The sequence below is a fragment of the Mytilus galloprovincialis genome, chromosome 1, assembly GCF_965363235.1.
Source record: "Mytilus galloprovincialis chromosome 1, xbMytGall1.hap1.1, whole genome shotgun sequence".
Classification (NCBI taxonomy): domain Eukaryota; kingdom Metazoa; phylum Mollusca; class Bivalvia; order Mytilida; family Mytilidae; genus Mytilus; species Mytilus galloprovincialis.
This window is the reverse complement of record NC_134838.1, coordinates 36,684,589-36,711,949: the sequence shown is the minus strand read 5'-3', so window position 1 is coordinate 36,711,949 and position 27,361 is coordinate 36,684,589. Positions and strand designations below refer to the sequence as shown.

At 30.2% G+C, this 27,361-nt stretch overlaps 1 protein-coding gene across 3 annotated transcripts; it reads right to left on the bottom strand.

Moving 5' to 3' along the window:
- Window positions 1-1,493: 1,493 nt before the first annotated feature.
- Window positions 1,494-27,199, bottom strand: LOC143073138 (dynein axonemal intermediate chain 4-like). 3 transcript variants are annotated; one of them, XM_076248479.1, is made up of 25 exons: window positions 27,061-27,199; window positions 24,639-24,816; window positions 24,227-24,337; window positions 23,591-23,673; window positions 23,081-23,172; window positions 21,087-21,268; window positions 20,523-20,630; window positions 19,894-19,963; window positions 19,099-19,218; window positions 18,600-18,626; window positions 17,054-17,175; window positions 15,659-15,761; window positions 12,423-12,562; window positions 11,911-11,997; window positions 11,420-11,497; window positions 11,008-11,081; window positions 10,207-10,361; window positions 8,645-8,768; window positions 7,006-7,093; window positions 6,118-6,194; window positions 5,960-6,011; window positions 5,550-5,647; window positions 4,632-4,707; window positions 2,545-2,616; window positions 1,494-2,031 (listed from the first exon to the last, which is right to left on the bottom strand). In XM_076248479.1, the coding sequence occupies exons 1-25, from the start codon at window positions 27,102-27,104 to the stop codon at window positions 1,921-1,923; spliced, it is 2,472 nt and encodes an 823-aa protein (XP_076104594.1). In that variant the 5' UTR covers window positions 27,105-27,199; the 3' UTR covers window positions 1,494-1,920. The 3 variants fall into 3 exon arrangements, with proteins under 3 accessions (XP_076104594.1, XP_076104588.1, XP_076104598.1); XM_076248473.1 differs by lacking the exon at window positions 6,118-6,194 and having other exon boundaries at window positions 5,960-6,088; XM_076248483.1 differs by lacking the exons at window positions 6,118-6,194; window positions 18,600-18,626 and having other exon boundaries at window positions 5,960-6,088.
- Between the last annotated feature and the right edge of the window lie 162 nt (window positions 27,200-27,361).

The window sequence follows — 27,361 nt, the reverse complement described above, 5'->3', positions numbered from 1 at the left end:
TAAGAAACATTCATGCTATATTTGGTTTCATTCCATTCAGTGGTTCTCTAAAAGAAGACATTTGCCTTTTAAACATTTGAGGGATTGTCAAGTCAAACCTTTTAAGTCTTCTTGGTCAGAAAAGCCACATAGTCAGAAGCGCAAGATATTTTAAAGATGACTTTGCACCATCATAAAACAGGTCATGGGTAATATGTACACCTTGGTCAGTAAACTGGACCCCTGTTGTGTTCACTTATCGCTACACATAGATGGTATGGCAGACCAGTTTAATTGGTCAGTTCCTGACAAACTCCTTGTGGATCAATAACCTTACATACCACTAGGCCACCAAGAACCATAATTTAGAGAGTAAAAAAAAAGTAACCAATATAGATTTTTATTTTCATATGATATCTAAGAGCTTTATTTCCTATCACAAGATTCTTGATAGAGAGTTGCTACTTTCAGGAAAGTTTCTAATCCAAGGGCTCCAAGTGGTTAAGTTGAAGTCAGGTCTACAATACATTCCCTTTTCCAATAATTGACTTCACTGATTGAGACTTATCACCAAATTTGTACTAGCATGGGTACCAAGACAGACTGCTTACCCCTCCAGAGCACCTGAGATCACCCCCAGTTTTTTTGTTGGGTTTGTGTCTCTTAGCCTTTAGTTTTATGTGCTATGTTTTGTAGACTATTGTTTGTATATTAGTTGTTTTTAGTCATAGCAATGTCAGTTTTTCTTCAATTTATGAGTTAAAATATCCATTCAGTATTCAGATTGTACTTTGACACACAGACACAATATACAAAGAACTAATCATCATTCATCATTGCTTTCTTTAAACAAGGGATTCCAAAGGGGAATATAAATACAAATTTTGTTTTGTTTTTTTAAGAAAAACACCTTTAAAATTTAAGAGAAAGTAGAACAACTGTTTCAGATTAGGCGAAGGTTAAGTGCTAAAAAAAATGTCTAACCCCGCAACATTCTTTAGGTGACTGATCAAGAGCCTGTGATTCAGTGTTTGACATTAGTTCATGTCTCTCAAATACATTTCTAATAAATAGTATTGTTATGAGTAAGGCAATAAATTATCTCATTTAAATTGTTTAACTTTTTTTTTTTAAACTGACTGTATGTAATGTGTTTTCTCATTGTTGACGGTGACCTATAATTGCTTCTTTCCAATTCAATGGGGGGGGGGGTTCCGATCACGGATCCTGCTTACTGTTTTGTCAGATTCCCGTATCCTGCTTACACAATGTACGTAAGCAATTCTCATTTTTTTGTCATTTCCCAGGTCCCGCTAGACCTTATTTCCCATTTTCCCGACACAATAATTTGACTTTCACGTGTCATGCTTACAAAAAATCAGCAATCCCGCCTCACGCTTAGACCCCAATGAGACCTACTTGGAACTCTGGTAGTTACTAGTTTTTTCATTGTCATACTACATCTCCATATTTTTATATTATATAACTGCACAGAAAGAAACCACAGAAAAAAGTTTATTCCAAAATACTTTATTAATAAATAAAGAATAAAAAAGATCATTAACAACTCACAGATAAATAAAATGCATATAATTCAATAAAATACATTTCAATAGTAGTACAAAAATGGACGGGATGTATCACAGACTTAACAAAATAATATCTTGTAAATTGGATTTTAATTGATTAAATATTGGTCTTAGTTCTGCTTGAAAATAAACACAGATATCTCTGAAATATCAATCACAAATTGGCTACCTTACATGTATAACTCATATCTATAGAAGTTCTACATATTATGAGCTGTCCAACCTTTAAAGCCTTTAATATAAAGATAATTCTATTAATAACAGTATACTGCATATGATTGTATCTCAAGGTCATTTCTAAAGTTTGGTTTCACTGTAATTATATAAGCTCCTTTAATGTCTCACTGTAGACTCACATTTCACCAACATCATCTAACTCTTCCTCTGTTTTCATAAAATCTGGCACTTCTTGTCCTAATCCACTGTTCATATTTGTTTCTACCACAGTTCTTAACATTTCAAGCTAAAATTATAAACCATTCAATCATAAAAATGTAAATATAAAGAAAGTAAATAAATTAATAAGTAGACACTGTTAAAACTGTGCTATTGAAAAAGGACTGTGAGACACTTTTCGAAAAAAACAGATTCCTTAGTTTTCACTTTTTTAAATAGAAAATATATTGAGAACTCAAATGGCTGTGCTGTACAGAATGTTTCTTAAATAATAGAGGATGTCCTACACTGAAAATTAAAATATTTGAAAAATAAGAATTTTTTTTTCAGATACTTTCATAATAGCAAGCGCACAACTTCAACATATATGCATTCTTATTGTGAACTTTCTGGGACCCGGGTTGAAAACTGTAGGATTTAATTACACAAAAATGGCATGCATCTTTCAACTTATAAACAAGAACAGTTGCCTACTCATCAGATCACCATTCCGTACTATAAGCAAGTTTTAATGCGGCCAAAAATTGCTTGGTATTAAATGTAATTGATTGTTTTTTTTAAAAGAATGAAAGCTACTTACATCAGCATGTGCTGGCATAGATCTCATCTGGTAAACTGTTACCTGTCCTTCACTGTCTCCTACCAGTATACACTGAAATACACACAAATAACAGTAGAAATTGTAGTTATTATTATCATGTATGGTATACATTTTCACTATTCTTAATAATTCTAAGATATATCATGGATTCAGACAGGAACATATATATTGACGGGACTTGACACTACCTGATTGTAGTCAATTTTATTGTCGTGCCATCGTAAATAAAGATACAATACGGAAACAGACATGTGTTTAAAACGGACTCACTATTATCCTAAAAATTTCTGATAATATCAATAAAATGTTATTCAAACTAGTTTTATAGTGATGCTAGAGTATCAAACTTGTATTTTGTCACTTCAATCGCAAGCAGTTCATCACAGAACTGTGCAGAATGAAAACAAGGTAATAAAAAAATGGTGGCCTTTGCCGCGATGATTTACAAATTCCCAAACTATTATAAAACACTTCACTTCAAATAAATCAAACTTATTTTAGTAATTTTATATGACAAAATATATCTTCTAAATGATAAAGCTTGTATTTATTTACGATTATAGAGTTATACGGTTTATTTATTAAGCAGTTCCAATAGTTTTTCAGTCAGACGCTACCAAAATCCATCAATCTCGGGAAGTCTCATGGAGTCCAAGATTTTTTCAAATTTACACTGAAAAGCGTATCAGTTTCATTACCCGTTAGGTATACTGTTCCCAGATTCAGAGTACTAATTTTCATAGAAAAAAAGTTTTTTTTCCTGGATACTTTATTTCATGGGTTTAACAAGTTTGGTAAATATACTTTGGGCAATTTGTATTTTGTTATATATCTAAATTAGTGGTTCACTTACTCTAGTGAAATCCACCGCAATTAGTACTCAAAGGTAATTATGAATCCAATATATATTGTACTTATATAATTTCAGTTGGTTGATTTTATGACTTAGAATAAAATTATTTTCTTCTGAATTGTCTGCCCATAGATGGCATTTTAGGTTAAGTGTTTTGTGTGATTTGGTGGTTAAATCATTCGGCATGACAGGGTCTACTCAATAGGTCACGTTAATTTTTACATCCATGATGATGCTTTTTGATATTTTGTATCATGCATTAAGAGATTGATTGATTTACAAATGATTGTGTTAATTGAAATATATATAATATATGATGACATTTCGATTTGATTCGTTATTTGTATATGATAAATATTATTAAATGGTTATTAAACCAGCCCTTGGCTCTGTCGTGTGGTATTGCACTTTACTCTTTTTTGTTATTTTTAAAAAATAGCATGATTATTATCAGTGGCTGTGATATATGGGTGTTAACGGAAGAAGAATTTATATTTAATATATGGGTGTTAACGGAAGAATAATTTATATTTAATATATGGGTGTTAACGGAAGAAGAATTTATATTTAATATATGGGTGTTAACGGAAGAAGAATTTATATTTATATAAGCTTCTTAATGAAGTTTAAATTCTTAACAGTAAATAACAGAAATAATTGCATGCAAAGTCAGAAGAGACATGAAAAAAATAAATTTTATGGACATTTTCTTTAGAAGATCAATCATTAAGAATAAATGTCATAATATAAATCTTACAAACAGTGAAAATTAAAAAGATGCTTTAATCCCCTTCTACATAGATTTATAAATCATATACATTATCACTTGCAGATATATGTAAAATAAATTAATAGATATATTTTCCTTCAATCCCTTATGTCCTGAAAATTGAAAAAAAGATTTCCGATAACATACAAAATAGGGGAGAAAATTTAAGGGACTGAATTTTCAGCTCTCCCTTGAAACCACTTGCGAGTATGGTCCTGAGAAACAATGATAGTCTTTGGGAAGGGGATGATAAATGGCATACCTTTGTTAAGAGAGAGCAATATCTCATGCATGTAAAAGACACCCCTGTAGATTTTTAACAAGAGTAGGCTAATGCCACTACAAGGCAGCACTCACACAAGCAAAGTGGAAAGGGGTTAATATAAGTTGTAATAACTTGTTTCCACTTTAAATAAAAAAGGTTAGATAACATAGAAAACTTACATCTGAATTCCTTGAGAATGAAACTGTAGTCTGTTTAGCACCTGATGTTGGGTTACTCTTAATTAAAGGATCTAACCTGCATTAAAAAACAAAAATAACACATTAAAAACAAAATAGGTTGGTGTAATTTACACATCAATCTCAAGAAGTTCTAAGAAAATAAGAATAAATGAAAAGAATAGAACTTATTTGTCACCTTGACAGTTATTGGAAGGTCATCAACAATATTTTTTTAATTTTCAAGTCTTATAATATATAATAAACAGCAGCTGACAGACAATTTTATAGTATGCAAAAAATATAATAAGGAAATTGAGTGAAATTTCCTAAAAGTTGTATTTTCAGAATCATGAAGGTTGTAGTGAAAAGGTACATACTGATAGTATATTATATGACTTTAATCAAATATCTGTGCTATCAATTAATGACATTTATCAAACTTAATTTTAATTATTTTTTTTGGGATTATTTTAATAGCTTAATTCTAAAACATATATTCAAGTGGAGATAACTCTACTATTCAGTCTAACATTACAAAGTGGAGACAACTCATATAGTTTTCTATTCAATTTACAAAACCACTCAAGTCTTAACTTCTAGAAGCAATTTATGTTTTATTACTGTTATATATTTTCAAAGAAATCCTGAAAACCAATAAAAAGTATCCTGAAAACCAATAAAAAGTGAGAACATCCCAATTTTATATATCAAGTGTACTGTTTTACTGAACTTCTGTTTATTCACCATTAATTATTTTTTTTAATTTCTCACATGAATCTACTTTCATTGATAATACAATTGCCCTATTAGACATAGTTGTTTGTAATTCAAATTTTCAATTGAAATTGAACAAGAGAGAAAGCTATCAATTTAACTAAAAAATATATATTTATTTTTTAATCTGAACAAAATACTAACGTGCTCATGTTCAAATCCCAGACTTCAACAGAATTCTCAGTAACACATGCAAACACAGTCGCTGACTTAGGTGACCATGCAACATCATACACTGGTTTCTGTGTGAAATGTAAAGTGATATTATAAATAGCAGAATGTTAATTTTGACAGTATTTTAAAGAATGTTGAAAAGACAAAACAAAACCCCAAAAGATTGGCAGGCCCCAATAAATGGAAATAACTGTTTAAAAGACATAAATGCATATTTTAAAAAAAAAATTTCATACATGACAAAAAGTCTGAATATACGCCTATAGAAAATTTGTACTTCATTGATCAGAAACCTTTTTCTCATTAAAACCACTCAAGATGGCATTCCACTAATAATTATGAATCCACAGTAAGCTATTTGTACTATTTAGGAGACTTACTGTTGATGACAAGAAAGTTAATACTGGTGAAAATCTCTCCTGGTGCCATAATCTTACACTCCAATCAGCACTACAACTAAGGAACACATCTGGATCATCAGGGGACCATTTCACTCTATAGACCGGACCCTGTAAATAAAACAAAGTTATAACAGAGCCTAACACTCCAATCAGCACTACAACTAAGGAACACATCTGGATCATCAGGGGACCATTTCACTCTATAGACTGGACCCTGTAAATTAAAATATAATTATTACAGAGCCTAACACTCTATTCAGCACTACAACTGAGGAACAGGTCTGGATCATCAGGGGACCATTTTACTCTATAGACTGGACCCTGTAAAATAAAACAAAGTTATAACACAGCCTTACACTCCAATCAGCACTACAACTGAGGAACATGTCTGGATCATCAGGGGACCATTTCACTCTATAGACCTGGACCCTGTAAAATAAAATACATATAACTTTTTTGAAACTTTTCAATTTTTCTTAATAATTCTTTCTATAACAAAATGTTGTGTGAGCTTTGGCTCACCTATGACACCACCACGATAAGTATTCCCTATACAGGAAGCTGATGAAAGATGTTGTGTGAGCTTTGGCTCACCAATGACACCACCACGATAAGTATTTCCTATACAGGAAGCTGATGAAAGATGCATGAAAAGTGGATGTGAAAATGCATCACACTGTAAAGCATGCTCACATGAAGCTTAATATCAAATATGGGAAAGCTATGATTCATAGTGACTGATAGTAATGTGACAAAATTGCCATTATGTGTAAGAATATATTAGTTTTTGGTAAGCAAGAAGGTTGAGTGATGAATCTAAAAAGGCATAACACAATATACCATGCTGACACAGAGCTAGATAACAAACTTGTGAATCTCTGATTTGTATTTATGAGAAAAATACAATGAAAATTCCACGAGACGGACAGATGTAATACCAGTATATTTTCACAATCTTTTGGAGTGAGAGTATAACGTTTTATCTTTTAAAAATATTGCACCTTTTTTTTATAACATAAACTTACAGTGTGACCAACAAAACTGTCTAAGTACTGCTCATTATATGAACAAGAACATTTATGTATGTGGCCTTCTTCTGTACCAGCAAGATATCTGAAATAATAGACAAGAGTGCACACACTGAAATGTCTCGCCTTCTTCACTAATCATTGATATTATGTTGAAAGTCCTAAGTATAAAGCTTTATTACAACTGTCACATAAACTTAACATTAACCAAGATAGCTAAACAAAGACCAATGAACCATGGAAATGAGGTCAAGGTCAGATGAACCATGCCAGGCAGACATGTACAGCTAACAAAGCTTCCATACAACAAATATAGTTGACCTATTACTTATAGTTTAAGAAAAAAAGACCAAAACACAAAAAATTAACACTGTGCAATGAACCGTGCAATTGAGGTCATGGTCAAATAAACCTGCGGGACTGACATATAGATCATAATATATTTCCATACACCAAATATAGCTGACCTTTGGCATATAATATTAGATAAAAAGACCAAAACTTAAAAACTTAACTTTGACCACTGAACCATGAAAATGAGGTCAAGGTCAGATAACATCTGCCCGCTAGACATGCACACCTTACAATCATTCCATACAACAAATATAGTAGACCTATTGCATAAAGTATGAGAAAAACAGACCAAAATACAAAAACTTAACTATAACCACTGAACCATGAAAATGAGGTCAAGGTTAGATGACACCTGCCAGTTGGACATGTACACCTTCCAGTCCTTCCATACACCAAATATACTAGCCCTATTGCTTATAGTATCTGAGATATGGACTTGACCACCAAAACTTAACCTTGTTCACTGATCCATGAAATGAGGTCGAGGTCAAGTGAAAACTGTCTGACGGGCATGAGGACCTTGCAAGGTACGCACATACCAAATATAGTTATCCTATTACTTATAATAAGAGAGAATTCAACATTACAAAAATTCTGAACTTTTTTTTCAAGTGGTCACTGAACCATGAAAATGAGGTCAAGGACATTGGACATGTGACTGACAGAAACTTCGTAACATGAGGCATCTATATACAAAGTATGAAGCATCCAGGTCTTTCACCTTCTAAATTATAAACCTTTTAAGAAGTTAGCTAACGCTGCCGCCGCCGGATCACTATCCCTATGTTGAGCTTTCTGCAACAAAAGTTGCAGGCTCGACAAAAACTATTCTATACAAACAATCAATAGAAAAAAAAATCTTTAAAAACAATCAATAGAAAAACTTGTAAAGATATTCTGTCTCATCTTTTTAGAAGCTATTTTACGTGAGTAGTTGTTTAACTGGTCATCTTTTCACCTCCTCTTTCTTTTATTCTTTTGTATGGTATTTGTGACATGTATTGTTCTGTTCCCATCTAATTGATATTTACCATATATAATTATATATTATATTCAAAGTAAGAAAAATATCAAAAATGAATATAATACTGTAAATATAGAAATTAATGCATGTGAATCAATGGTAACTGGTAATAATGTAAAACTAATTAATATGATTACTGAATTTATAAATGCAAATTTTTATTATTGCAAACCTGATACTTTCACATTTTTCGCATTTATAAAAACATTGCAATATATCCTAAATTTACTGTACACATGTTAAAATTAAATGACGTACATATTTGTATCTCTCTGTTGGAAATCAAAACTCATTCCTCCAGCATGTCTAGATATGAAAGCTTCTACTTTCTTCTCTTTTTTACTTCCATATTTAGTTGGCATCCTCTTTAATCTCATCATGTCTGTCAAAATATTATTAATCATGTTTTATTTCTTTTATTATTTGTAAAAATTTAAACATAGCATCTTTGTTTTATGTTATTTCTATTACTTGATCATGAGCTATTCAGTTTCCTTAAAAAAAAAAACATATTCAAAATAAATTGATACGTAAATATAAAAAAAAACAACAATTGAATACATCTAGTTTCAATACACATGGGATGAACCCACAGCAATCCCCTTTTGTAAAGAGAAACACAAGAGTGCACACGCTGAAATGTTTCGCCTTCTATACTAATCATTGATATTATGTTGATAGTCCTAAGTATAAAGCTTCATTACAACTGTCTCATAAACTTAACATTAACCAAGATAACTAAACAAAGACCAATGAACCATGAAAATGAGGTCAAGGTCAGATGAACCATGCCAGGCAGACATGTACAGCTAACAATGCTTCTATACAACATATATAGTTGACCTATTACTTATAGTTTAAGAAAAATAGACCAAAACACAAAAACTTAACACTGTGCAATGAACCGTGAAAATGAGGTCAAGGTCAAAAGAAACCTGCGCTACTGACATAAAGATCATAAAATATTTCCATACACCAAATATAGCTGACCTATGGGATATAGTATTAGATAAAGACCAAAACTCAAAACCTTAACTTTGACCACTGAACCATGAAAATGAGGTCAAGGTCACATGATATCTGCCCGCTAGACATGTACACCTTACAATCATTCCATACAACAAATATAGTAGACCGATTGCATATAGTATGAAAAAAACAGACCAAAACACAAAAATTTAACTATAACCACTGAACCATGAAAATGAGGTCAAGGTCACATGACACCTGCCAGTTGGACATGTACACCTTACAGTCCTTCCATACACTGAATATACTAGCCCTATTGCTTATAGTATCTGAGATATGGACTTGACCACCAAAACTTAACCTTGTTCACTGATCCATGAAATGAGGTTGAGGTCAAGTGAAAACTGTCTGACAGACATGAGGACCTTGCAAGGTACGCACATATCAAATATAGTTATCCTATTACTTATAATAAGAGAGAATTCAACATTACAAAAAATCTGAACTTTTTTTTCAAGTGGCCACTAAACCATGAAAATGAGGTCAAGGACATTGGACATGTGACTGACGGAAACTTCGTAACATGAGGCATCTATATACAAAGTATGAAGCATCCAGGTCTTCCACCTTCTAAAATATAAAGCTTTAAAGAAGTTAGCTAACGCCGCTGCCGCCGGATCACTATCCTTATGTCGAGCATTCTGCAACAAAAGTTGCAGGCTCGACAAAAACTGGAAAAAGATAATACTTTCCTTAATCTCTAAAAATTTTAAAACGACATTCATTTGTTAAAATTTAACAAAATTTAAATCTGGAATCAATGATTAAATTCTTGAAAGATATTAGCTTACCATAACTTTCAAATCCTTTCCTAATTGACCACTGTGTTACTCTACCATCAGTGGATATAGAGATCAATTTCTCTGACACCTCTTCACCAGATCCCCTTTCTTTTTCTATCCACTGGATTTGCCATACCGGTGCAGTATGTTTTCCTGGAGATTGTCTGTTTAGAAACAACAAAAACATTTTTACACAAATATAGTCTTTATTATAAATTCACAAAGGAAAACACTCAATGCAAACATTGGATTATGTAGGAATTTCTTATTTTTGTTTGCGGACTGCTAAACCAATCTTTTTTGAAAATGCTAGAAATATAGTAATTCCTTTATGGTGAACTTTATAACACAACCCAGCCACAATATGACAAACAGCGAAAAATAGTACATTATAAAGTGTATAAGAGTGATCTAATGACTTCATAAAACTGATTTTTTTGGTCAACACACAATCTTTAACAATTCAAACAGAAAACTCACACTGATCCTCATGTACTGTGAAATTATTATTATTTGTTGGATACCAATTTTCGTGATTATCGTGGGTACAGGTGAACCCAATGTTAAATGAAGTATACATTTTCTATCAGGTTGTATATAGACTTTGGCAAAACCATGAAATTATAAATCGACGAAAAGGCAAATTTTCCTCAATCAACAAAAATTAGTACCCAAGAGAATAACGGAATCCAAAGTATCCAATATATAGGACAAAAAACAACCAACATACAAATGAGGATTCTTGCAGTTATTTTTTTCAGCTATAAATTGCATCATTTTAAGCTACTACAAAGCTGTGTTGATACTTACAAGCTGTCAATCATTGCTTCATCTTCTGTACTTTTGACATTATATATAGCTACACCGCCATCATACATTCCAACCTATTATCATAAAAAAGTTACAGATCATTTCTTTATCAAACTAACAATACATCTGAGCAATCATAACAATAATGTATTGTGATTGTTGTGTGTGAAGTTTAACTGATATACAATCATTTTTAAAAAGTAGCTTAAATAAATCAAGCTAGACAGAGACAAATCTATATGCCCCAACACAGAACCTCCATGAACATAAATTTAATATTATTAGGAATAATCAATTAATCCTAAAATTTTGTGCTAGACATAAACGCATCATGTTGGATAAAATAAGGTATTAAATAAGAGGTGAATCCATGGTCTATGTTAAAATATTGGTGTATTTAGCTTTTACTTACAGCTAAAAGTGATGGATGCATCTTTGAGAAATCTACAGTTGTCACACCTTCCTTACAGGTATATATTCTTTCTGGATACTGGAAAGAAACAATTTATAGTATTCTATAACTATTTACCCAGTATAGATGAACTTTGCAATAGCAGGGATAAATTCATCTGATTATATGCATCGTAAAGTATAACAGTTTTTAAAAATTTATGAACTTATAATCATATTTTCTAAACATGTCCGTGCAGAAGTTTTAAAATATGGTAACAGGTATAAAGAGTTATTTTCTATTTATAAAAGATGACTTTTCAGGTTTAAACTTCTGGTCATCTTTCCTGTTTGAAAATATGACATGTTTGTACTAAATCTAATACAAAAAGGGGAGATAACTCTTTATTATATTTTCAAACTGATGATAAGTAGATTTTTAAGTTGGTCTCATTGCAAAAGGTAACAACCAATTAACATTAAATACACTTATACTAAAGACTAATACAATACCTCAGGATTTTTAAGAGACCAGCAACATACAAGACCAGATTTCTGATCAGAAAATTCAAACTGTCCATATCCTATGGCTATTAAATCCTACAAAACAAAGAATTAAAAAAATATAGCATTTTCTTATAATTTTTTTTTAAATCACTGAAAATAAGGTTATACACTACAACATTAATTTTTATTTCAAATAATAGAAAAATGTCTATTGTCTATGTATAAAATCATTTTCCAAATCTAGTTTATATTAAAACATTAAATATTAATGATAACACATACTGTAAAAGCAGAAATTTCCATGGAGGATTTTACTTTCATTCATTTCATGGAATGAATGTATCCACGAAATTAAAACCCCCAGGGGCATTTAACCAACATATAATATCACTTCCATTTAATGGAAACCAAGAAATTAAATCCCCATACAATCTAAGATAGAGACAAAACTCAAAATTTTAATCCCACAGATATTAATGTTTCTACAGTAAATAAAAGAAATAAAATATAAAACTTACAGGGTTAAGCTTATTCCATGACATAGAGCTGACATTTCTACCCTTAGTCAATGGACACTGATAAGACCATAATCTATCGAAGTTTGGTCCCATGTCAGAAACACTTAATTGTTGATTGGCAGACATTTCTTTTTCTAATTCTACAAATATAAACAAATACTTTTGAATAACATTTAATCCAGATAAAAATTATTCCATGATGTAACAACATTATAAAAGAGTAATTTAAAAAACTTTATCAAAAAACATAAAACTTACTTCTTTATATGTTTGTAAACTTTTCAAGTGTTTCTAAATAGTACTTTCTAAAAGATAGGTGTATTTTCTAGTATAAAAGAAACACTACAGAAGACTTTTAAAATCTTTTGAACATACATTTTATATTGTAACAAGAGGCTCTCAAGAGCCTGAATCGCTCACCTGGTAAACAATGCCTTAATGAACATATTGAACCATGCCAGGCAAACATGTACAGCTAACAATTCTTCAATATTACAAATATATATGACTTACTGTTTATAAATAAAGAAAATGAGACCAAAACACAAACACTTAAAACTTAGCAATGGACTGTGAAAATGAGGTCAAGTTCAAATAAAACCTGCGTAACCGACATATAGATCATAAAATATTTTCATACACCAAATATAGTTGACCTAATGCATAAAGTATTAAAAAAATAGACCACAACTAAAAAGAAATACAAGTTCTACCATGTATACACGTTTCCTTCTAATATAATATGCATACAAGAAGAGCGGCAGGACGTTATTTTTATTACATTATAGTTACAATAAAAGAATTTTAACAATAAAATTGTCATTGTTACATTATTAAATTGTTATTCTTTCGAATTTCTTCATTCATAATTTGGATTTATTCCACTGCTGAGAAGGGGCAAGGGGCTCCAATAACAGCAAAACAGTTAAATGATTTCATTAATAACAGTTAGGCATGGACCAGGGATGGGGTAATTGTAATCTGTAATCGTAATCGATTGTAATTGATTACATTTTTTCAAGTAATCGACAGTAATCTGTAATCAAAGACATTTTCGATTACATGTAATCGTAATTTAATCGATTACAGCAAAAATTTGAATGTAATCATCGATTACTTTTCGATTACATTTCGATTACTTTAGTAAAATAGTTTGATGAAAAATAACCTATTTCAGAGGAAAATATGTATGTTATCACTTTGTGGTACAGATAAAATATTATGCATCAACTATACTTGAGAGTTAAGCAACTGCCTTATTTCTATCTATTGTCTCAAGCTGCATTATGAGCAACCAGATCCCCTTCCTAAATCTACTTTATATCTAGCTTTTGAAACAAATGGGTGTATGTGCTTGTCAATAATTCAAGAGTTTTAATATTAAAACAAGAAAATAGATTTGAAATAATAAAATAGATCTTACATAAGAAATGTGTCTGTCTTTCGTTAAGTTCTGTACTACATTTTTTAAAAGTACACTTTAGTAAGCTTATTTTTATTTAATTTCCTGAAAACATCATTTTCAATCAGAGTTGAAATTAAAGCTTAAAATAGATAAACAGTTGATTTCTCAAATGTTATGATATACATGTATATAAATTAAATTAAAAAAGAACACAAAATCCTTTTAACAATGAACCAATGGCAATGCATAGCAATTCTTTTTAGAAATAGATACATGTATCCCTTTGACACTATAAATATATTTTGTATATAATTTGATTGAAGAAGTTAACAAATCTTAACAACATTCTTGCCTTTACTAATGAGATGATCAAAGTCTTCTAATCAATAACAAACATGCTTTGTTTTTATTTCAATTATCTTATGTCTAATTAAGAAGAAAATTTACAATATTTAGCCCCAGGTTATAAATTGTACTCCAGTGGCAGTTAAATAATCTGTAATTAGGGTGGTTATTCAAACAAAAGGTTTAAATAATGCATGTCATTATAAAAATAAATTTTGGTCTTAAAAATTAGCTGAACTAAATAATTATTCTACTTTTTTTTATATTTCCTTAAACATTATAATTAACTATGCTAAAATATATTTTTTTTAAAAGAGTAAAAACCAAAAAGCTTACCTAAGTCAGTAAGAAAGCTAATTTTTTGAAAAACAATTAGTTATGAATAATTAATTATTGCAATGCGATGACATCTTTCATTTATGTTGAAAGTCAAAATTTCAAGATTTTTTAACTATTTCTAATCTTCATCAAGAGATTTGATCTAAAAAACAGCTATCAACTTATAATTTAGAAACAATGCTTTGAATGATGAATTTGGAAAAGATCTTAATTTCCACTATACAAATGTTGAGCAATATAATTGTGTTTTACTCATGTTATTTTTGTTAAAATGTTGAAGTATGTAATTGACAGTAATCGAAAAGTAATGCAATTACTTTTGATAAAGTAATCGATTGTAATCGATTACATACTAAAATTTGAGTAATCGATTATTAATCGATTGCACAAAAATCTTTCATGTAATCGATTATTAATCGATTACATTTGTCAGTAATCGTGCCCATCCCTGGCATGGACCATTTAACTTGTAGGGGGACATGTTTTTTTTTCTGGTCAGAATGTTTTCTATTTTTTGGAAGTAGCACAACAAATTATTTTTTTTGCAAATTGCAAATTTCAGGACAGGTAGACCTTGACCTAATAAATATTTTAACTTCAGTCTTATTTGCTCTAAATGCTGGAGTTTTTTAGATATAAGCCAAAAACTGCATTTTACCCTGTGTTCTATTTTTAGCCATGACGGCCATGTTTTTAGACAAAATAGAAAATAAAACACAAACTTTATTTTATACACCCTACTGATCATTCAGTTGAAGTTTGGTTGAATTTGGTTGAGTAGTTTTAGAGGAGAAGATTTTTTAAAGTTAGCAAATATGATGAACAAATTGTGAAAAAATTGTCATTAAAGGACAATAACCCCTTAAGGGGTCAATTGACAATTTTGGTCATATTTAACTTATTTGTAGATCTTACTTTGCTGATCATTTTTGCTGTTTACAGTTTATCTTTATCTATAATGATATTCAAGATAATGACCAAAAACTGCAAAATTTCCTTAAAATTACCAATTAAGTGGCAGCAACCCAACAATGGTTTGTTTGAAAAATTGTTAACGACGAAAGACGACGACGACGGACGCCAAGTGATGAGAAAAGCTCACATGGCCTTTTAGGCCAGGTGAGCTAAAAATAGATCTACAACATACCTGTTAACACTGGATAACCTCTGTACAAAGCTTGCCTAGATTGGTACGTATTCAGATTTACAACTCTTTCCATTATAAACAAATCTCTTAACAGATTCTCTGACTGAAAAAGAAGATGGAAATTTATCAAAATATGGCTCATATAACAGAAACAGTAATGTTTGTACAAAGATATTTCATATGTTTAACAGCCAAGAGGAAGATGTTGTCTGAAAGATTTGAAAAGTGGTCTGACATTACAAGTCATGAATGTCAAGCTTCACTAAATATGATGTAATTCTGTTGAGTATTACATGGGGAAAATGTGATGGAAGTATTTTTTGGACAGACTGAAATTATGAATGCAATATAACACACACTCCTTGTTGGACAGACTGAAATTATGAATGCAATATAACACACACACTCCTTGTTGGACAGTCTGAAATTATGAATGCAATATAACACACACTCCTTGCTGGACAGACTGAAATTATGAATGCAATATAACACACACTCCTTGCTAGACAGACTGCAATTATGAATGCAATATAACACACACTCCTTGCTGGACAGACTGAAATTATGAATGCAATATAACACACACTCCTTGTTGGACAGACTGAAATTATGAATGCAATATTACACACACTCCTAGAGTCAGGGTACAAATGGGGTATATTAATTTCATTGGTTGCAATGAATTACAAAGATTTCAAAGTGAGAAAGAAAACACTCCAATAATTTTACATGTGAAATAAACGTGGTTAACAAAAGACGTTGTCAAGACGTCCATTACATTGTATCAAAACAAATTGTGAATGCGTAGAAAAAGATATAATTCCTTACATTTTCATAAAAAAGCCATTTGCCAATGTAATAAAAAGAATAACTAATCAAAGAGTTCAAATATCGATATTATTCAACTCGTAACCAAACAACACTGATAATTAACTCAAGCACTACACACATTCATGAATTAATGTGTTGTTCGGTCACTCATTGAATATTTTTCTCTGTTTAGTTATTCTATAAATTTTACTTATTGTTGAAATGCTTTTTTTCCCATGTTCTACAAATTGATGGTTTCCGTGGGTATAGCTGAACCCAATTTCAACTTTTCAACCAAGTACACATTATCTAGGGCTTTAATGCTTTCATTGGCACATCCACTAAATCAAGTGCCCACAAAAATACCAATTTTCTGTAATCAACAAGAATCAATTCCCATAAAAATATATGAATCCACAATACCAAAAATATGATTATTGTGGATACTTAATTTCATGTTTTAGCCAAAGTTTACACACAAATCTACCAGTAGTTTATAGTTTGTTAAACAAAGAAATGCATGGTACTTCTGTAACCTCAAAATTTACAATAATTAATAATCAAAGTTCTATGTTTTAAACAAACCTTCATAATCCTATCCTCTTCCACAGCAGATAATTCACTAGGTATGGATGATACTCCCGTTTCTTTACTGGCAAATACACTCTCAGATCCGGCCATTGATGATGCTATTGTAGCTCTACTTTCTAAAAATAAATAATTCCAAATAAAGAAATGTTCAAATTTCAATAAAAATCAAAAAATATTAAGGGGAAAACTTCCTTGATATTTTATTTGTGAATAAGACATAAAGTAGTCCAGCATCTTATATAATTCAAGTGCCATTAAAAAAATATTATATAGTGAAATCTATTTTCCATATTCTAATGATTCAGAAAGTTGAATGTATTAAACAGTTCTTTCTATATATCTAAAGCTTGGTCATTATCTAAAAAATATCTCCTTTACTTGAATAGAATAAAAATAACATTCATTTGAAACAATTGTAATAGATTTAAAATTTACATGAAGACATAATATAGTATTATACTGTCATCTAAAAAATTCCTCTGTTGCTTAACTTTTGGTTTGTAATGGTTACAATTTACTTGTATGTATGTAAATGTTTTTATACTCAGCACTTTGTTGCTTGTAATGGCATACAAATCATTTAAGCTTCAGTTTTCAAAGACTAATACAAGCTCTGTTCAATTCAAATAACTAAATGCTTGTCTTGTACTATACTCATTCAGATTGTTTTTATGCTAAAAAGTTTTACAAACTAAGCACATGCAGTTTTAAATGAAAATGACCATTGATATTAAATCACCAGACCTTATATATATGTGTGTAAAAATATCATGATCTAAATTATTATCTACCATATTGTTTTGGCTTGAATATTTTGTTTGCAAGATAAACGGAATTCAAATCCTGATTCTTTTTAAACACAAAAAAAAAAAATGCACAAAGAAATTCACTCAGCACGTAGTTTTGTAAGAAATGAAAAGTAATTTAAACATAAAGAAGGTGTAGATATTACAACATTTTATATTGTTTACACTCACTGTACCAAAAACTGTTCAATTCACCCAAATAACTAACTTTAAGAAGAAAAAGATAATGATTGTGAAATTGCATCTTAGTAGAAAAATTCAACTCTCGCTACAGAAGACCAACTGGGTGACTTGGGTTTGTATTTTCAATATATTCTATAATTGATCTTTTAAACTTTAAGTAAATTTCAATATTTCGATATTTTATATATTGATAGAAACAAATTCCATTAATATTGTTTAAGTTGGTTGAGTAATAAAAATTAACTATCTTTATTTGTCCTGCTGATAGTTGATGATCAAAAGTGGTAGTCACAAAAATAAATGCAAGTCTATAGCAAAACAAGATTTTTTGAGAGCCTATTTTGTTTGCAATCAAATAAGATTGATGACTTCACATTAATCCTATCAACAGTTCTAAGTCTAAAGTAAGCTATTGAAGAAGTACTTGATAAACAGGAAAAGCGCAATGATCTATCATAAATTCAAATCTACAAAAAATATCATCCAAAATTTAGTAACAAAAAAATCTATCAGGATAACTGCTTTTCAAACCAAAATCTACATTGTCTTACCTGCACCTAGTCTTAGCCTAGATGATCCTTTTGAAAATATCATACAGAATAAGTTTTTCATTTTTTTTACAAGTTGCATTGACATGCTTTAACAAAAAAAAGTCTTATTGTCATTACCATCCTTTGTTTTCTTCATATATTTTTTTTCTTTAAATTGGATGGTAGGAAAGACAAATATCATGACTGATGGACTGGTTTATTGAAACTATTTTAAATGACAGACTTTTAAATATCAGGCTCATGTCCATGTGCCTTCAATAAATTGTTTTTCCTTACAATTCATATTTCAAAAAAAAGATTAAATAATGAGTATCATCAACTTAAACATCGTCACCTCAAAATTGTTAAACTTGTGGCAGTATTACTTCAAAAATTTAACTTGATTATCCTTTTTCATTACTCTGATTTCCATAAATAACATTCTTTTATAATATTGTTTGAATATCAAATTTAAGTTTGCAATGAATAAAATAAACTGAAATGATGTAACAAATCTCACCTTCTCTAGCCACTGGAGCTGGAACTGCCTCGCCTTCAACAGCAGGAGTTGTCTCCTCCTTGGCAACAGGACTTGCTGGACGACTTATCGTACCCTCACCCTCTTCCTTTTCTTCTTTCTCTACAATGTGGTTAAAAAGTATTGTTAATGTGTTTAAAAGGTAGAGTAGCTTTTGTTATAAAGTTACTCATGACAGCTGTTAAGGATTGCTTTTAGCAAGAGAAATCATTTCTGAAGACATAGAGGAATTTTGGAAAGTATTTATCTACTAAGTATTCTTTAAAGAATATTTGATCAAATATATGTCTGTGTCACTTATTCTCTTGTGACGAGTTGTCTCTTTGGCAAACCATAACACATCTTTTTATATCTTATATATCAACATCATGGGAAACACACAAAAAAAAAAAGACCAGTATAAGTGTCATTTTTTAAATATCCTGTAGAAATATATTGAAAATCTAAGACAGCTGATTCAAAATAGTTTGATCTAAAATCTTTTGTAATGATGATAAAAAAGCAGAACCAAACTTATAATGGACTATCATTGTTGATAAGTTTTCTTAAAATTATTTGCAAAAACAGATTTATTTCTCAATCAGAAGTTATTGGCTTTATCTACATTTTTATTTTTAGAACACAAACACAGCAGTACACTTTGTAATCATTTTAAATGATCACATTGAGTAATATGCATGACCTAAATCATATTCAGTGTAAGTGGACGTCTAACAAATGATGCAGACCTTAGTCTTGTATATTCTCCATACCAAAAAAACAAAACAACTAGCATACCTTTCTTTTCTTTTTCTAGTGCTTCAAATGTATCATACATATCCCAAGTTGTTGCATTTACTCCTACCTCCTGTAAAAATAAGGCAACTATGTTTAATGTATAGTTTAAGTTTAGATTTAATGCTCAAACATGATTTCCTAAATATCAAACATAATATAAGATAGCATATGGAAACTAAAATTGTTTAAAAAATTACAGTCTTTCAATATGTTAATCTAGTCAAGTCACCTTGACCTTTTGACATATTGACATCAAATTCAATAGGGGTCTTCTTCATTCTCTATAGAAAGACAAACAAAACTAAGATATTTTTTATGGCTCAAAGATTTTATCAGTTAACTGAGTTGTTGTCACACCATGTGAGTAGTCATCATATTATATGCAATGTTCTACTACATCACAACTAATCCTATGAATTAAATGTACTGGATTTGTTACTTTTATATTCTAGATAAAAATAAAAGAATGTGTCAAAGACATGAGTATCCCCTGCATAAGCTTACTTTCAAACAAAAATGGCATGCACAGAAGGACAGAAGGTCAAGGGTAACACTTTATGATGCCTACACCTTGCGGCAGGGTCAAAAAATAGTATACCATATGTAAATATATCTGTTAATTTACTTACACTGTGTGTTATTTTTGTGGTTTGAACAACCTTGACTTTTGGTGGTTCATTAAATGTGTTCATTCCTCTCTCCATATATTGGTCATTACCAACTTTGTTCTTTTGTAACTGAAAATATAATATCAAATATATCAGTATGTTTACAATCATCTCAAATGCTAAAATTAGAAAAATAAAGATATTTAAATTAAAAAAACATACATGTATCATCAATTTTACTTGTAGCTGGTCAATTCAACTTGAAATCAATGTAGAGATATTCAATTGTTTTTTTTTTGGGGGGGGGGGGTATACAAGTAGGTATTGCTATAAAATTAAAAGTTTATTTTAGGTGACATAACTCTTAAATTTACTAGGCAACTTATGAATATAGGTCAACTTGTTCATGGTTTCAGTGTAAAATCATATTGTACTCTTGTTCTGATCCACAATGAATAAAGAACAAAAATTCAATTAAATTTAGTATTATTAACCCAAATAACAGTTGTTTCAATTCTAATAAAAGAAGTTTTTATCCTGATCACAACAATTTTAATTCTGAAAAATTGAACATTTTCAACTCACTTGTAAATATTTTTCATTTTTTTCTTGGATAGATTTAGCTTCATCAGCTTCATTTGAAACACAAACAGTTGGCATGTCCAGTAACCAGATTGTTGCAGTCTCTGTTAAGGTCAAATCTACTATTTTTTCAAGGTCATCTTCAAGTAATACTTCTTTAACATCTTCTCTCTTCACTTTGATGTCTACAGAAAAATATTTTTAGAACAATGGTTTCCTTTTAAATGATTTATTGCTTTTCTTATACAAATAAGTTCCATAAAATATCAAGTAAATTATGTAAATTTATATATTTCTCTTTTTTTTTTTACTTTGAACCTTTTACAAAAAATATAAAAATTTCAAAAAATTTGAACCAACCGTTTTATCAGAAAAATTACACTGGTTATATAGCAGTTTGACAAACACTTATTTTGATCATTGAGAAGCTTGATATTCCCTTAACAACACAACGTAATTAAAACGTTCAGCTAATTTTACAGAGTTATCTCCCTGTAGTATTACAGTACACACAGAGAGGATGTAGTCTCATACTCCCTACACTGTGTAAAAACTTGGTGTCACACCAGGAAACTCCAGCAACACTCTCCAAATCTTGGGAGGAAATTGGGAGAAACTTGGAGTAATTCCTCCCTAAAACTCCTTAATTGTTTATTACCTTGGTGTGGTTTCTCCCAACACCATGATTTTTATTGCTATGTTTACCTTTGAAGTGTGCCAGTAGTTGTTGACTACAATTAACATTTCTTATGTTTCCTGTCATTAAATGACAGTCACAAAAAATGATGAAAAGTGTGAGATTTGTTAAATTTAATCAGAGATATATTATAATCTGATTTTATTCAAGAATCATGCACAACTTTATTTATTAAAAATATTCAGCATTTGTTCTGAGAGTGTTGGTTTTTCATACCTAAGAAACATAAAATTAAAACAAACAAAATATCACCTGTAAGTGGAGTAAAATTAATAGAAAATAAAGACATATACTATTTTAATTAAATTTATTCAATTTTTTTTTTATGAATTTAAATAATAAATGAAGATAATATAAATATAATATGTATGAAATTAATCTACATTATTTTATTATATTCCTTTTTTTTTTTGTATCATTGCTATCATTTTTTAAACCATGTATATATTAATATCTATATGTTTAAACTGACTATAAATACAACTTATTGTAAATATCAAGTTGCCATTCTTAATTATGAGATTATGAAAGAATGTAAATACAAAATATAATTTTCTAATCTAAAAATACTTTTTGTATATATTTTTTTAAAATCATTTCATTAACCTTTTTTATAGCTTTCAGAAATAAAACTAAATAGGAAATGATTGAAATAGGAAGAAATGAGAGAATAGTTGGCATGTAATTATATGTCACTGTCAGACCATGCAGTAATGGTTATGCTTTGTTGATTTTAATTACCTTTACCTGCAATCAACAGGTCATAAAACCCTCCCAGATGGGAGTAATTACTTGGTGTTTTTTGGGAGGGAAATCTGTGTTTCACAGTGTGACACTGTGTTACACCAGAATCAGTGTTAAGAGTATGAGATTACATCCTCTCTGTGTGTACTGTAGGTACCACCTTAATGTTATTCTTATTAAATAAAATCCTCAAATGTAAAAAATATATCAGTACTGTGGATTCCTTTTAATTTTCTGGAATTAGTTTCATGAATACAGAAAAAGACACTCTAAAGAATATGCAAATATGTCCATCGCTGTTTCAAAATAAAGATGTTGGAAATACCAGTTTGTAATTCTCATATTAGGTTAACAATTAAAAACGAAAAATCTTCAAGTTTTGCTGGATACTGTCTATTGATTATAAAAAAATATTCTGACAGTTTCAAAAAATTTTAAGACGGTTTGACAGTTTGACAAACTTTATGAAGTCTGTAAAACTTTTATAACAGATTGAACTTATTTATTGATGCTTCTGACTATCCCAGTGATGAAGCTGACATTTCAATTATATTACCCCAACTTTGTGAAACATCCTGTGAGTGATCAGCCATATCTTCACCCATGATGGACTCATTTGCAGTTCCCTGTGAAGCACTGAACACAGATCTACAATAATAAAACAAATTACACTGATAAATAAACTTTAAAAAAATAGTGAAATCTGATCAAATGCTCTTTTTTTGCATTTTTTCAAGAAAATTGACACGACACCACTTTGCCTGCTCAGCTGACATTTCTTTTCAGTAGACTGATACACCAAGCTAGAATTGTTTCATATGTTAGCTTTTAAGGTAACAATATGCAGGAAAACATCAAACATTGAAATTTGGGGTTCCTAAGTTGAACAGTTAACTAAATGGATTACTTGAATCCATGTTAAACATCAAAAATTAAAATATGTTGAAACCCATGAGTTTAAAGTTAATCAAATCATATGACTTCATTTTTTTCTATTAAGCTTTAACACATCAACGTGTAAATATTTATGATTCATAAATCAGAACTGTCACATAATAAAACAAACCTTGAAAATGGTCCTCCACCAAATGTACTGGCTGTGGCATTGGCTGTCTGGTATATTGAAGCTTGGGACATTAAATCTGTAGGCTGTAAACATACAAATCACTTTCTCAGTTTATTTTTCTACACAAAGTGATTTTTAAGTGATTTTTTTTAGTCAAACTAACAGAAATAATATCTTTTGCTTTAAAATTACTGTCAATAAACATTATATTTTAAGCATGTTTTTATGGATTATAGCATCCCCTGTTTTATATTGGTCCTAGTATCATCCTTGGACTTGCATGTCAGCTAATTGCATGACTGTCTTAAACCACTTTTTTATTTTATTGTATTGAAACAATATTTTCCAAAGTATGACCAAAAATTATGAGAAAATCCAGACCTACTAAAACCAACAAAACCAAAAAGGTTAAGCAAAATTATTTTTTAGTCTTTCTAAAAAAGCGTATTCTGCTTTATTTTCTGGTTTTCAAAATACAACATCTCATTGTTTTTTCAAAAATGTAGGACCGCCCTATTTTGGTTGAAGGAACAACATAAGTTAAGTCCTATGTATGACAGAAAAAATAGTTTAGCAAACTATGCAAGTTGGAATTATATTTAAAATAATGACAATCTTTTATCTTTTCAGACTTACTGTTCCAGCTGAGCTGTCCGCCAAGACATTACTCTGTTTTTTACCAAGAAAAGCTGGGTCAGTCTGTATGAGTGGTACAGGTGTAACATCATTACCAGCTTCATCAAGAACCTACAAGTAGAATGAAAAAATAAAATAACATAACAGTTCTTTTGTGTCAAACACAATTTGTACTACTGTTGTTGGTATATTTTTTTATCACCATTTACTTTTTAAAAATGTTAACACTCAACAGGTGCTATTGAAAACAACATTTTGAACTGAAAATTATCTTTTTTCAAATTCGTTCTAAATGGTGTAATTTTACAAATTTTGACTTGGATGGAGAGTTGTCTCATTGGCACTCATACCACATCTTCCTATATCTATATAAAAAAAATAATTATTCTTTTTTTTTTAAATTAGCACTTACTGTAACAGGAGGCTTACTGCTGGTTGTTTTATCTCCTGCACCACCCAGACCCTTCCTACTTGCTGATCCTATTAAATTGGATCTGGATTTTGTACTAGCATAAACTGTGCTTCCACCATATTTACTTTTGATGACTGATGCTCCAACATTACCTTTCCTGGATCCAGCTTGACTGTTTCTTAAATGAAAAGAAAAAAAGTTAATAAAGAGAGATATTTTGCCTCTGTCATCTGAGACCAGGATTTTTAAATTTGTTTGTTAACAGATCCACCGACCACATTTTGCCTATTTCCAGAATAAAAATAAAATTGACTTTTCGTGCTTTTTTATTCCCACTGACCCTAACAAATCAAATGCATTATCCCTTTAAAATAATCAAAATAATTTTTTTTTTATGAAATGAAATGCATTAATCACTAACAAAATTAAATTGATAACACTTTCTGTAGTGAAAAAATAAAACTTCCAGTTTACGTTTCTAAAAATAGACAAATCAATTATAACTGACCTTGAAATGTCGTTTGCGAAAATAATTTTGCGAAACGAAACCTGTGCTTAAAACCAATTACACAATAAGTTCCTTTCCAGTATTTGTCATCAGTCCGTAAGATGCATCATTTGATAGAAATAGACTTGTCCAAATGTGGACAGGTGATGTGGACAGGTGGAAGACATCAAGTTTAAGTACTGAATATTAAATAATCATTTAGAATTTTCTTGTTTCATTGATAATAAAAAAAATACATGTATATCGTCCATTTGGATAAAAAATCGGAATGAAGACAACAGATTAACCCGATATTCTCGTTTGACCAGTGGACGAGTCTATTACGTATTTGACACGTGTGTTGAAACTTATTTTCGTATGACGTTTTTACATTTTTTTTTCTTTATCAGTTTTTGTGCTTGATCACTATTTACCAAATTTTCTGGAATTGATTAAGAGCTACGCAAATCTGTTTTTCCTGTTTGTGAAATGACAATTTAATTTCGTCTTTGTCCATGCTACCCCCTTTTTAATGGGAATTTATTAGACAATGTCATGCTATGTTTATGACAGCTGAGCAATAAAATTTCATCGAATTAAAATTTAAGAAATGTTGACAAAATAGCGACCCAACTTTTTCTTTGAGAAAATCTGTAAACCAACAAATTAAAAAACCCTGGCCTGAGCAAAATATTAAAAACACTTCTATTGTTGTGTTGTTAAAATTAATCTTGTAATAATACTTAATAATTTATAAGTGTTGAAATCAGCAACTTTGAATGTGTTATGCTATAACATAAACATGTATATATAGCTATATGCATGTATAGAACATCTTTTATTGTCCCATTGCCAAACTTAAACTAAATCTCTTTATTGCGAAATTATATAAATGTTTATACATGTACTGATAAAAAAATCAAATTTTATTTATTTGGGTTTTACTTCAATGTTTTTACAAATTATATTTTAGAAGCTCAATATCTTACTTTACAAGTTGAATGAAAAAGCCAGTTTTTTACTGCATTTCCTGTCTACTTGAATAAAATGAATATTGTTTACAATAATCATGTACTAAAGCCCTATTTAACTAATTATGTACACTTGTCATTTAAGATATGACCCTGTTTCTTATATCAAAGTTTCCACTGGAATTTTTTTTAAAGCACAACATTTAACATATGTGGACAACTTTAATGAAAATATTGTGAAAAATTATGAAAAACAGTCTTAACTAGTTCAGGCCATTCATTAGGAGGCAGTACCCGGTACTTTTAGCCTCCTATGCTACAGATAAGTACCGCCTTTATTCAGGAATTTTTATATAAGATGTTCATTGAATACATTGAAAAGTACCACCTACAAATAGGAATGTACCGGTCAACACGAAAGATAATGAAACCCCTGCTAGTTTCCTTGGAATAACATCCAAGGCTGCCGAATTAACCAGATTCTGATAAGACTAGGTGCTAAACCATCTTTAACAAAAGCTGATTAGACTAGGTGCTAAATTATCTTTAACAAATGCTGATTAAACCAGGTTGACTAGTATTCATGTGGAAAAACAACATAAATACTAAATACCATGTCATGTAGGCGACTGGTATGTTTGCTCCCAAAACACATTTGCCACTTGGGTCCAATCGCACCTTATTTCATGTATTTTCATTTAAATACTTTATTCAGTGTTTTTTTAATGTTTATTTAATATACATGTGAATACATAGGGCACAGGCAAACTGTACTAAAAAACCACAGGCACTTGTTTCTATCCATGGGAAGACCCACTTATCAACGTCAATATACGTTGATAGTAGATCTTCACATGGACAGAAACAAGAACCTGTGTAAACAACTTCAAATATAATTCATTTTCCTGGAATTATCACACAACTGTGTGCGTAAAATGGTTTTACTCTTGAACAAAACATTTACCCAGTTGATAAAAAGTTTGACTTTTTTGGTTTTGACGTTGACATGTTGCGTTGTAATGGATCACAGTGATGACAAAAAAATCTTCTATATTCAAATGGTTAAAGCCGCCATATTTAGAAAGAGTCACGTCGTCAACAGCGACCAGCTACGCTTTGAAAGGTCGACATTGATTGGTCGTTTGCATTTTCTATATTTAAAATAAAAAATATTGTTTTCAATGTGACCATGTAAAATTTTAACTAGAGCTTTGCGCAGATAGTATATAGATAATAAAATAAGTTATTTATTGAATAAAATACCT

What these genes read in the sequence shown, in the direction of transcription:
- LOC143073138 (XM_076248479.1), bottom strand. Translation starts at nt 27,104, where the DNA reads ATGTCAACGTCAAAACCAAAAAAGTCAAACTTTTTATCAACTGG. An exon ending in TCAAACTTTTTATCAACTGG is followed by an intron (nt 24,817 to 27,060) that starts GTAAATGTTTTG and finishes TTTTCATTTAAG; the next exon opens with AAACAGTCAAGCTGGATCCA. An exon ending in CTATGCCAGCACATGCTGAT is followed by an intron (nt 2,032 to 2,544) that starts GTAAGTAGCTTT and finishes TTATAATTTTAG; the next exon opens with CTTGAAATGTTAAGAACTGT.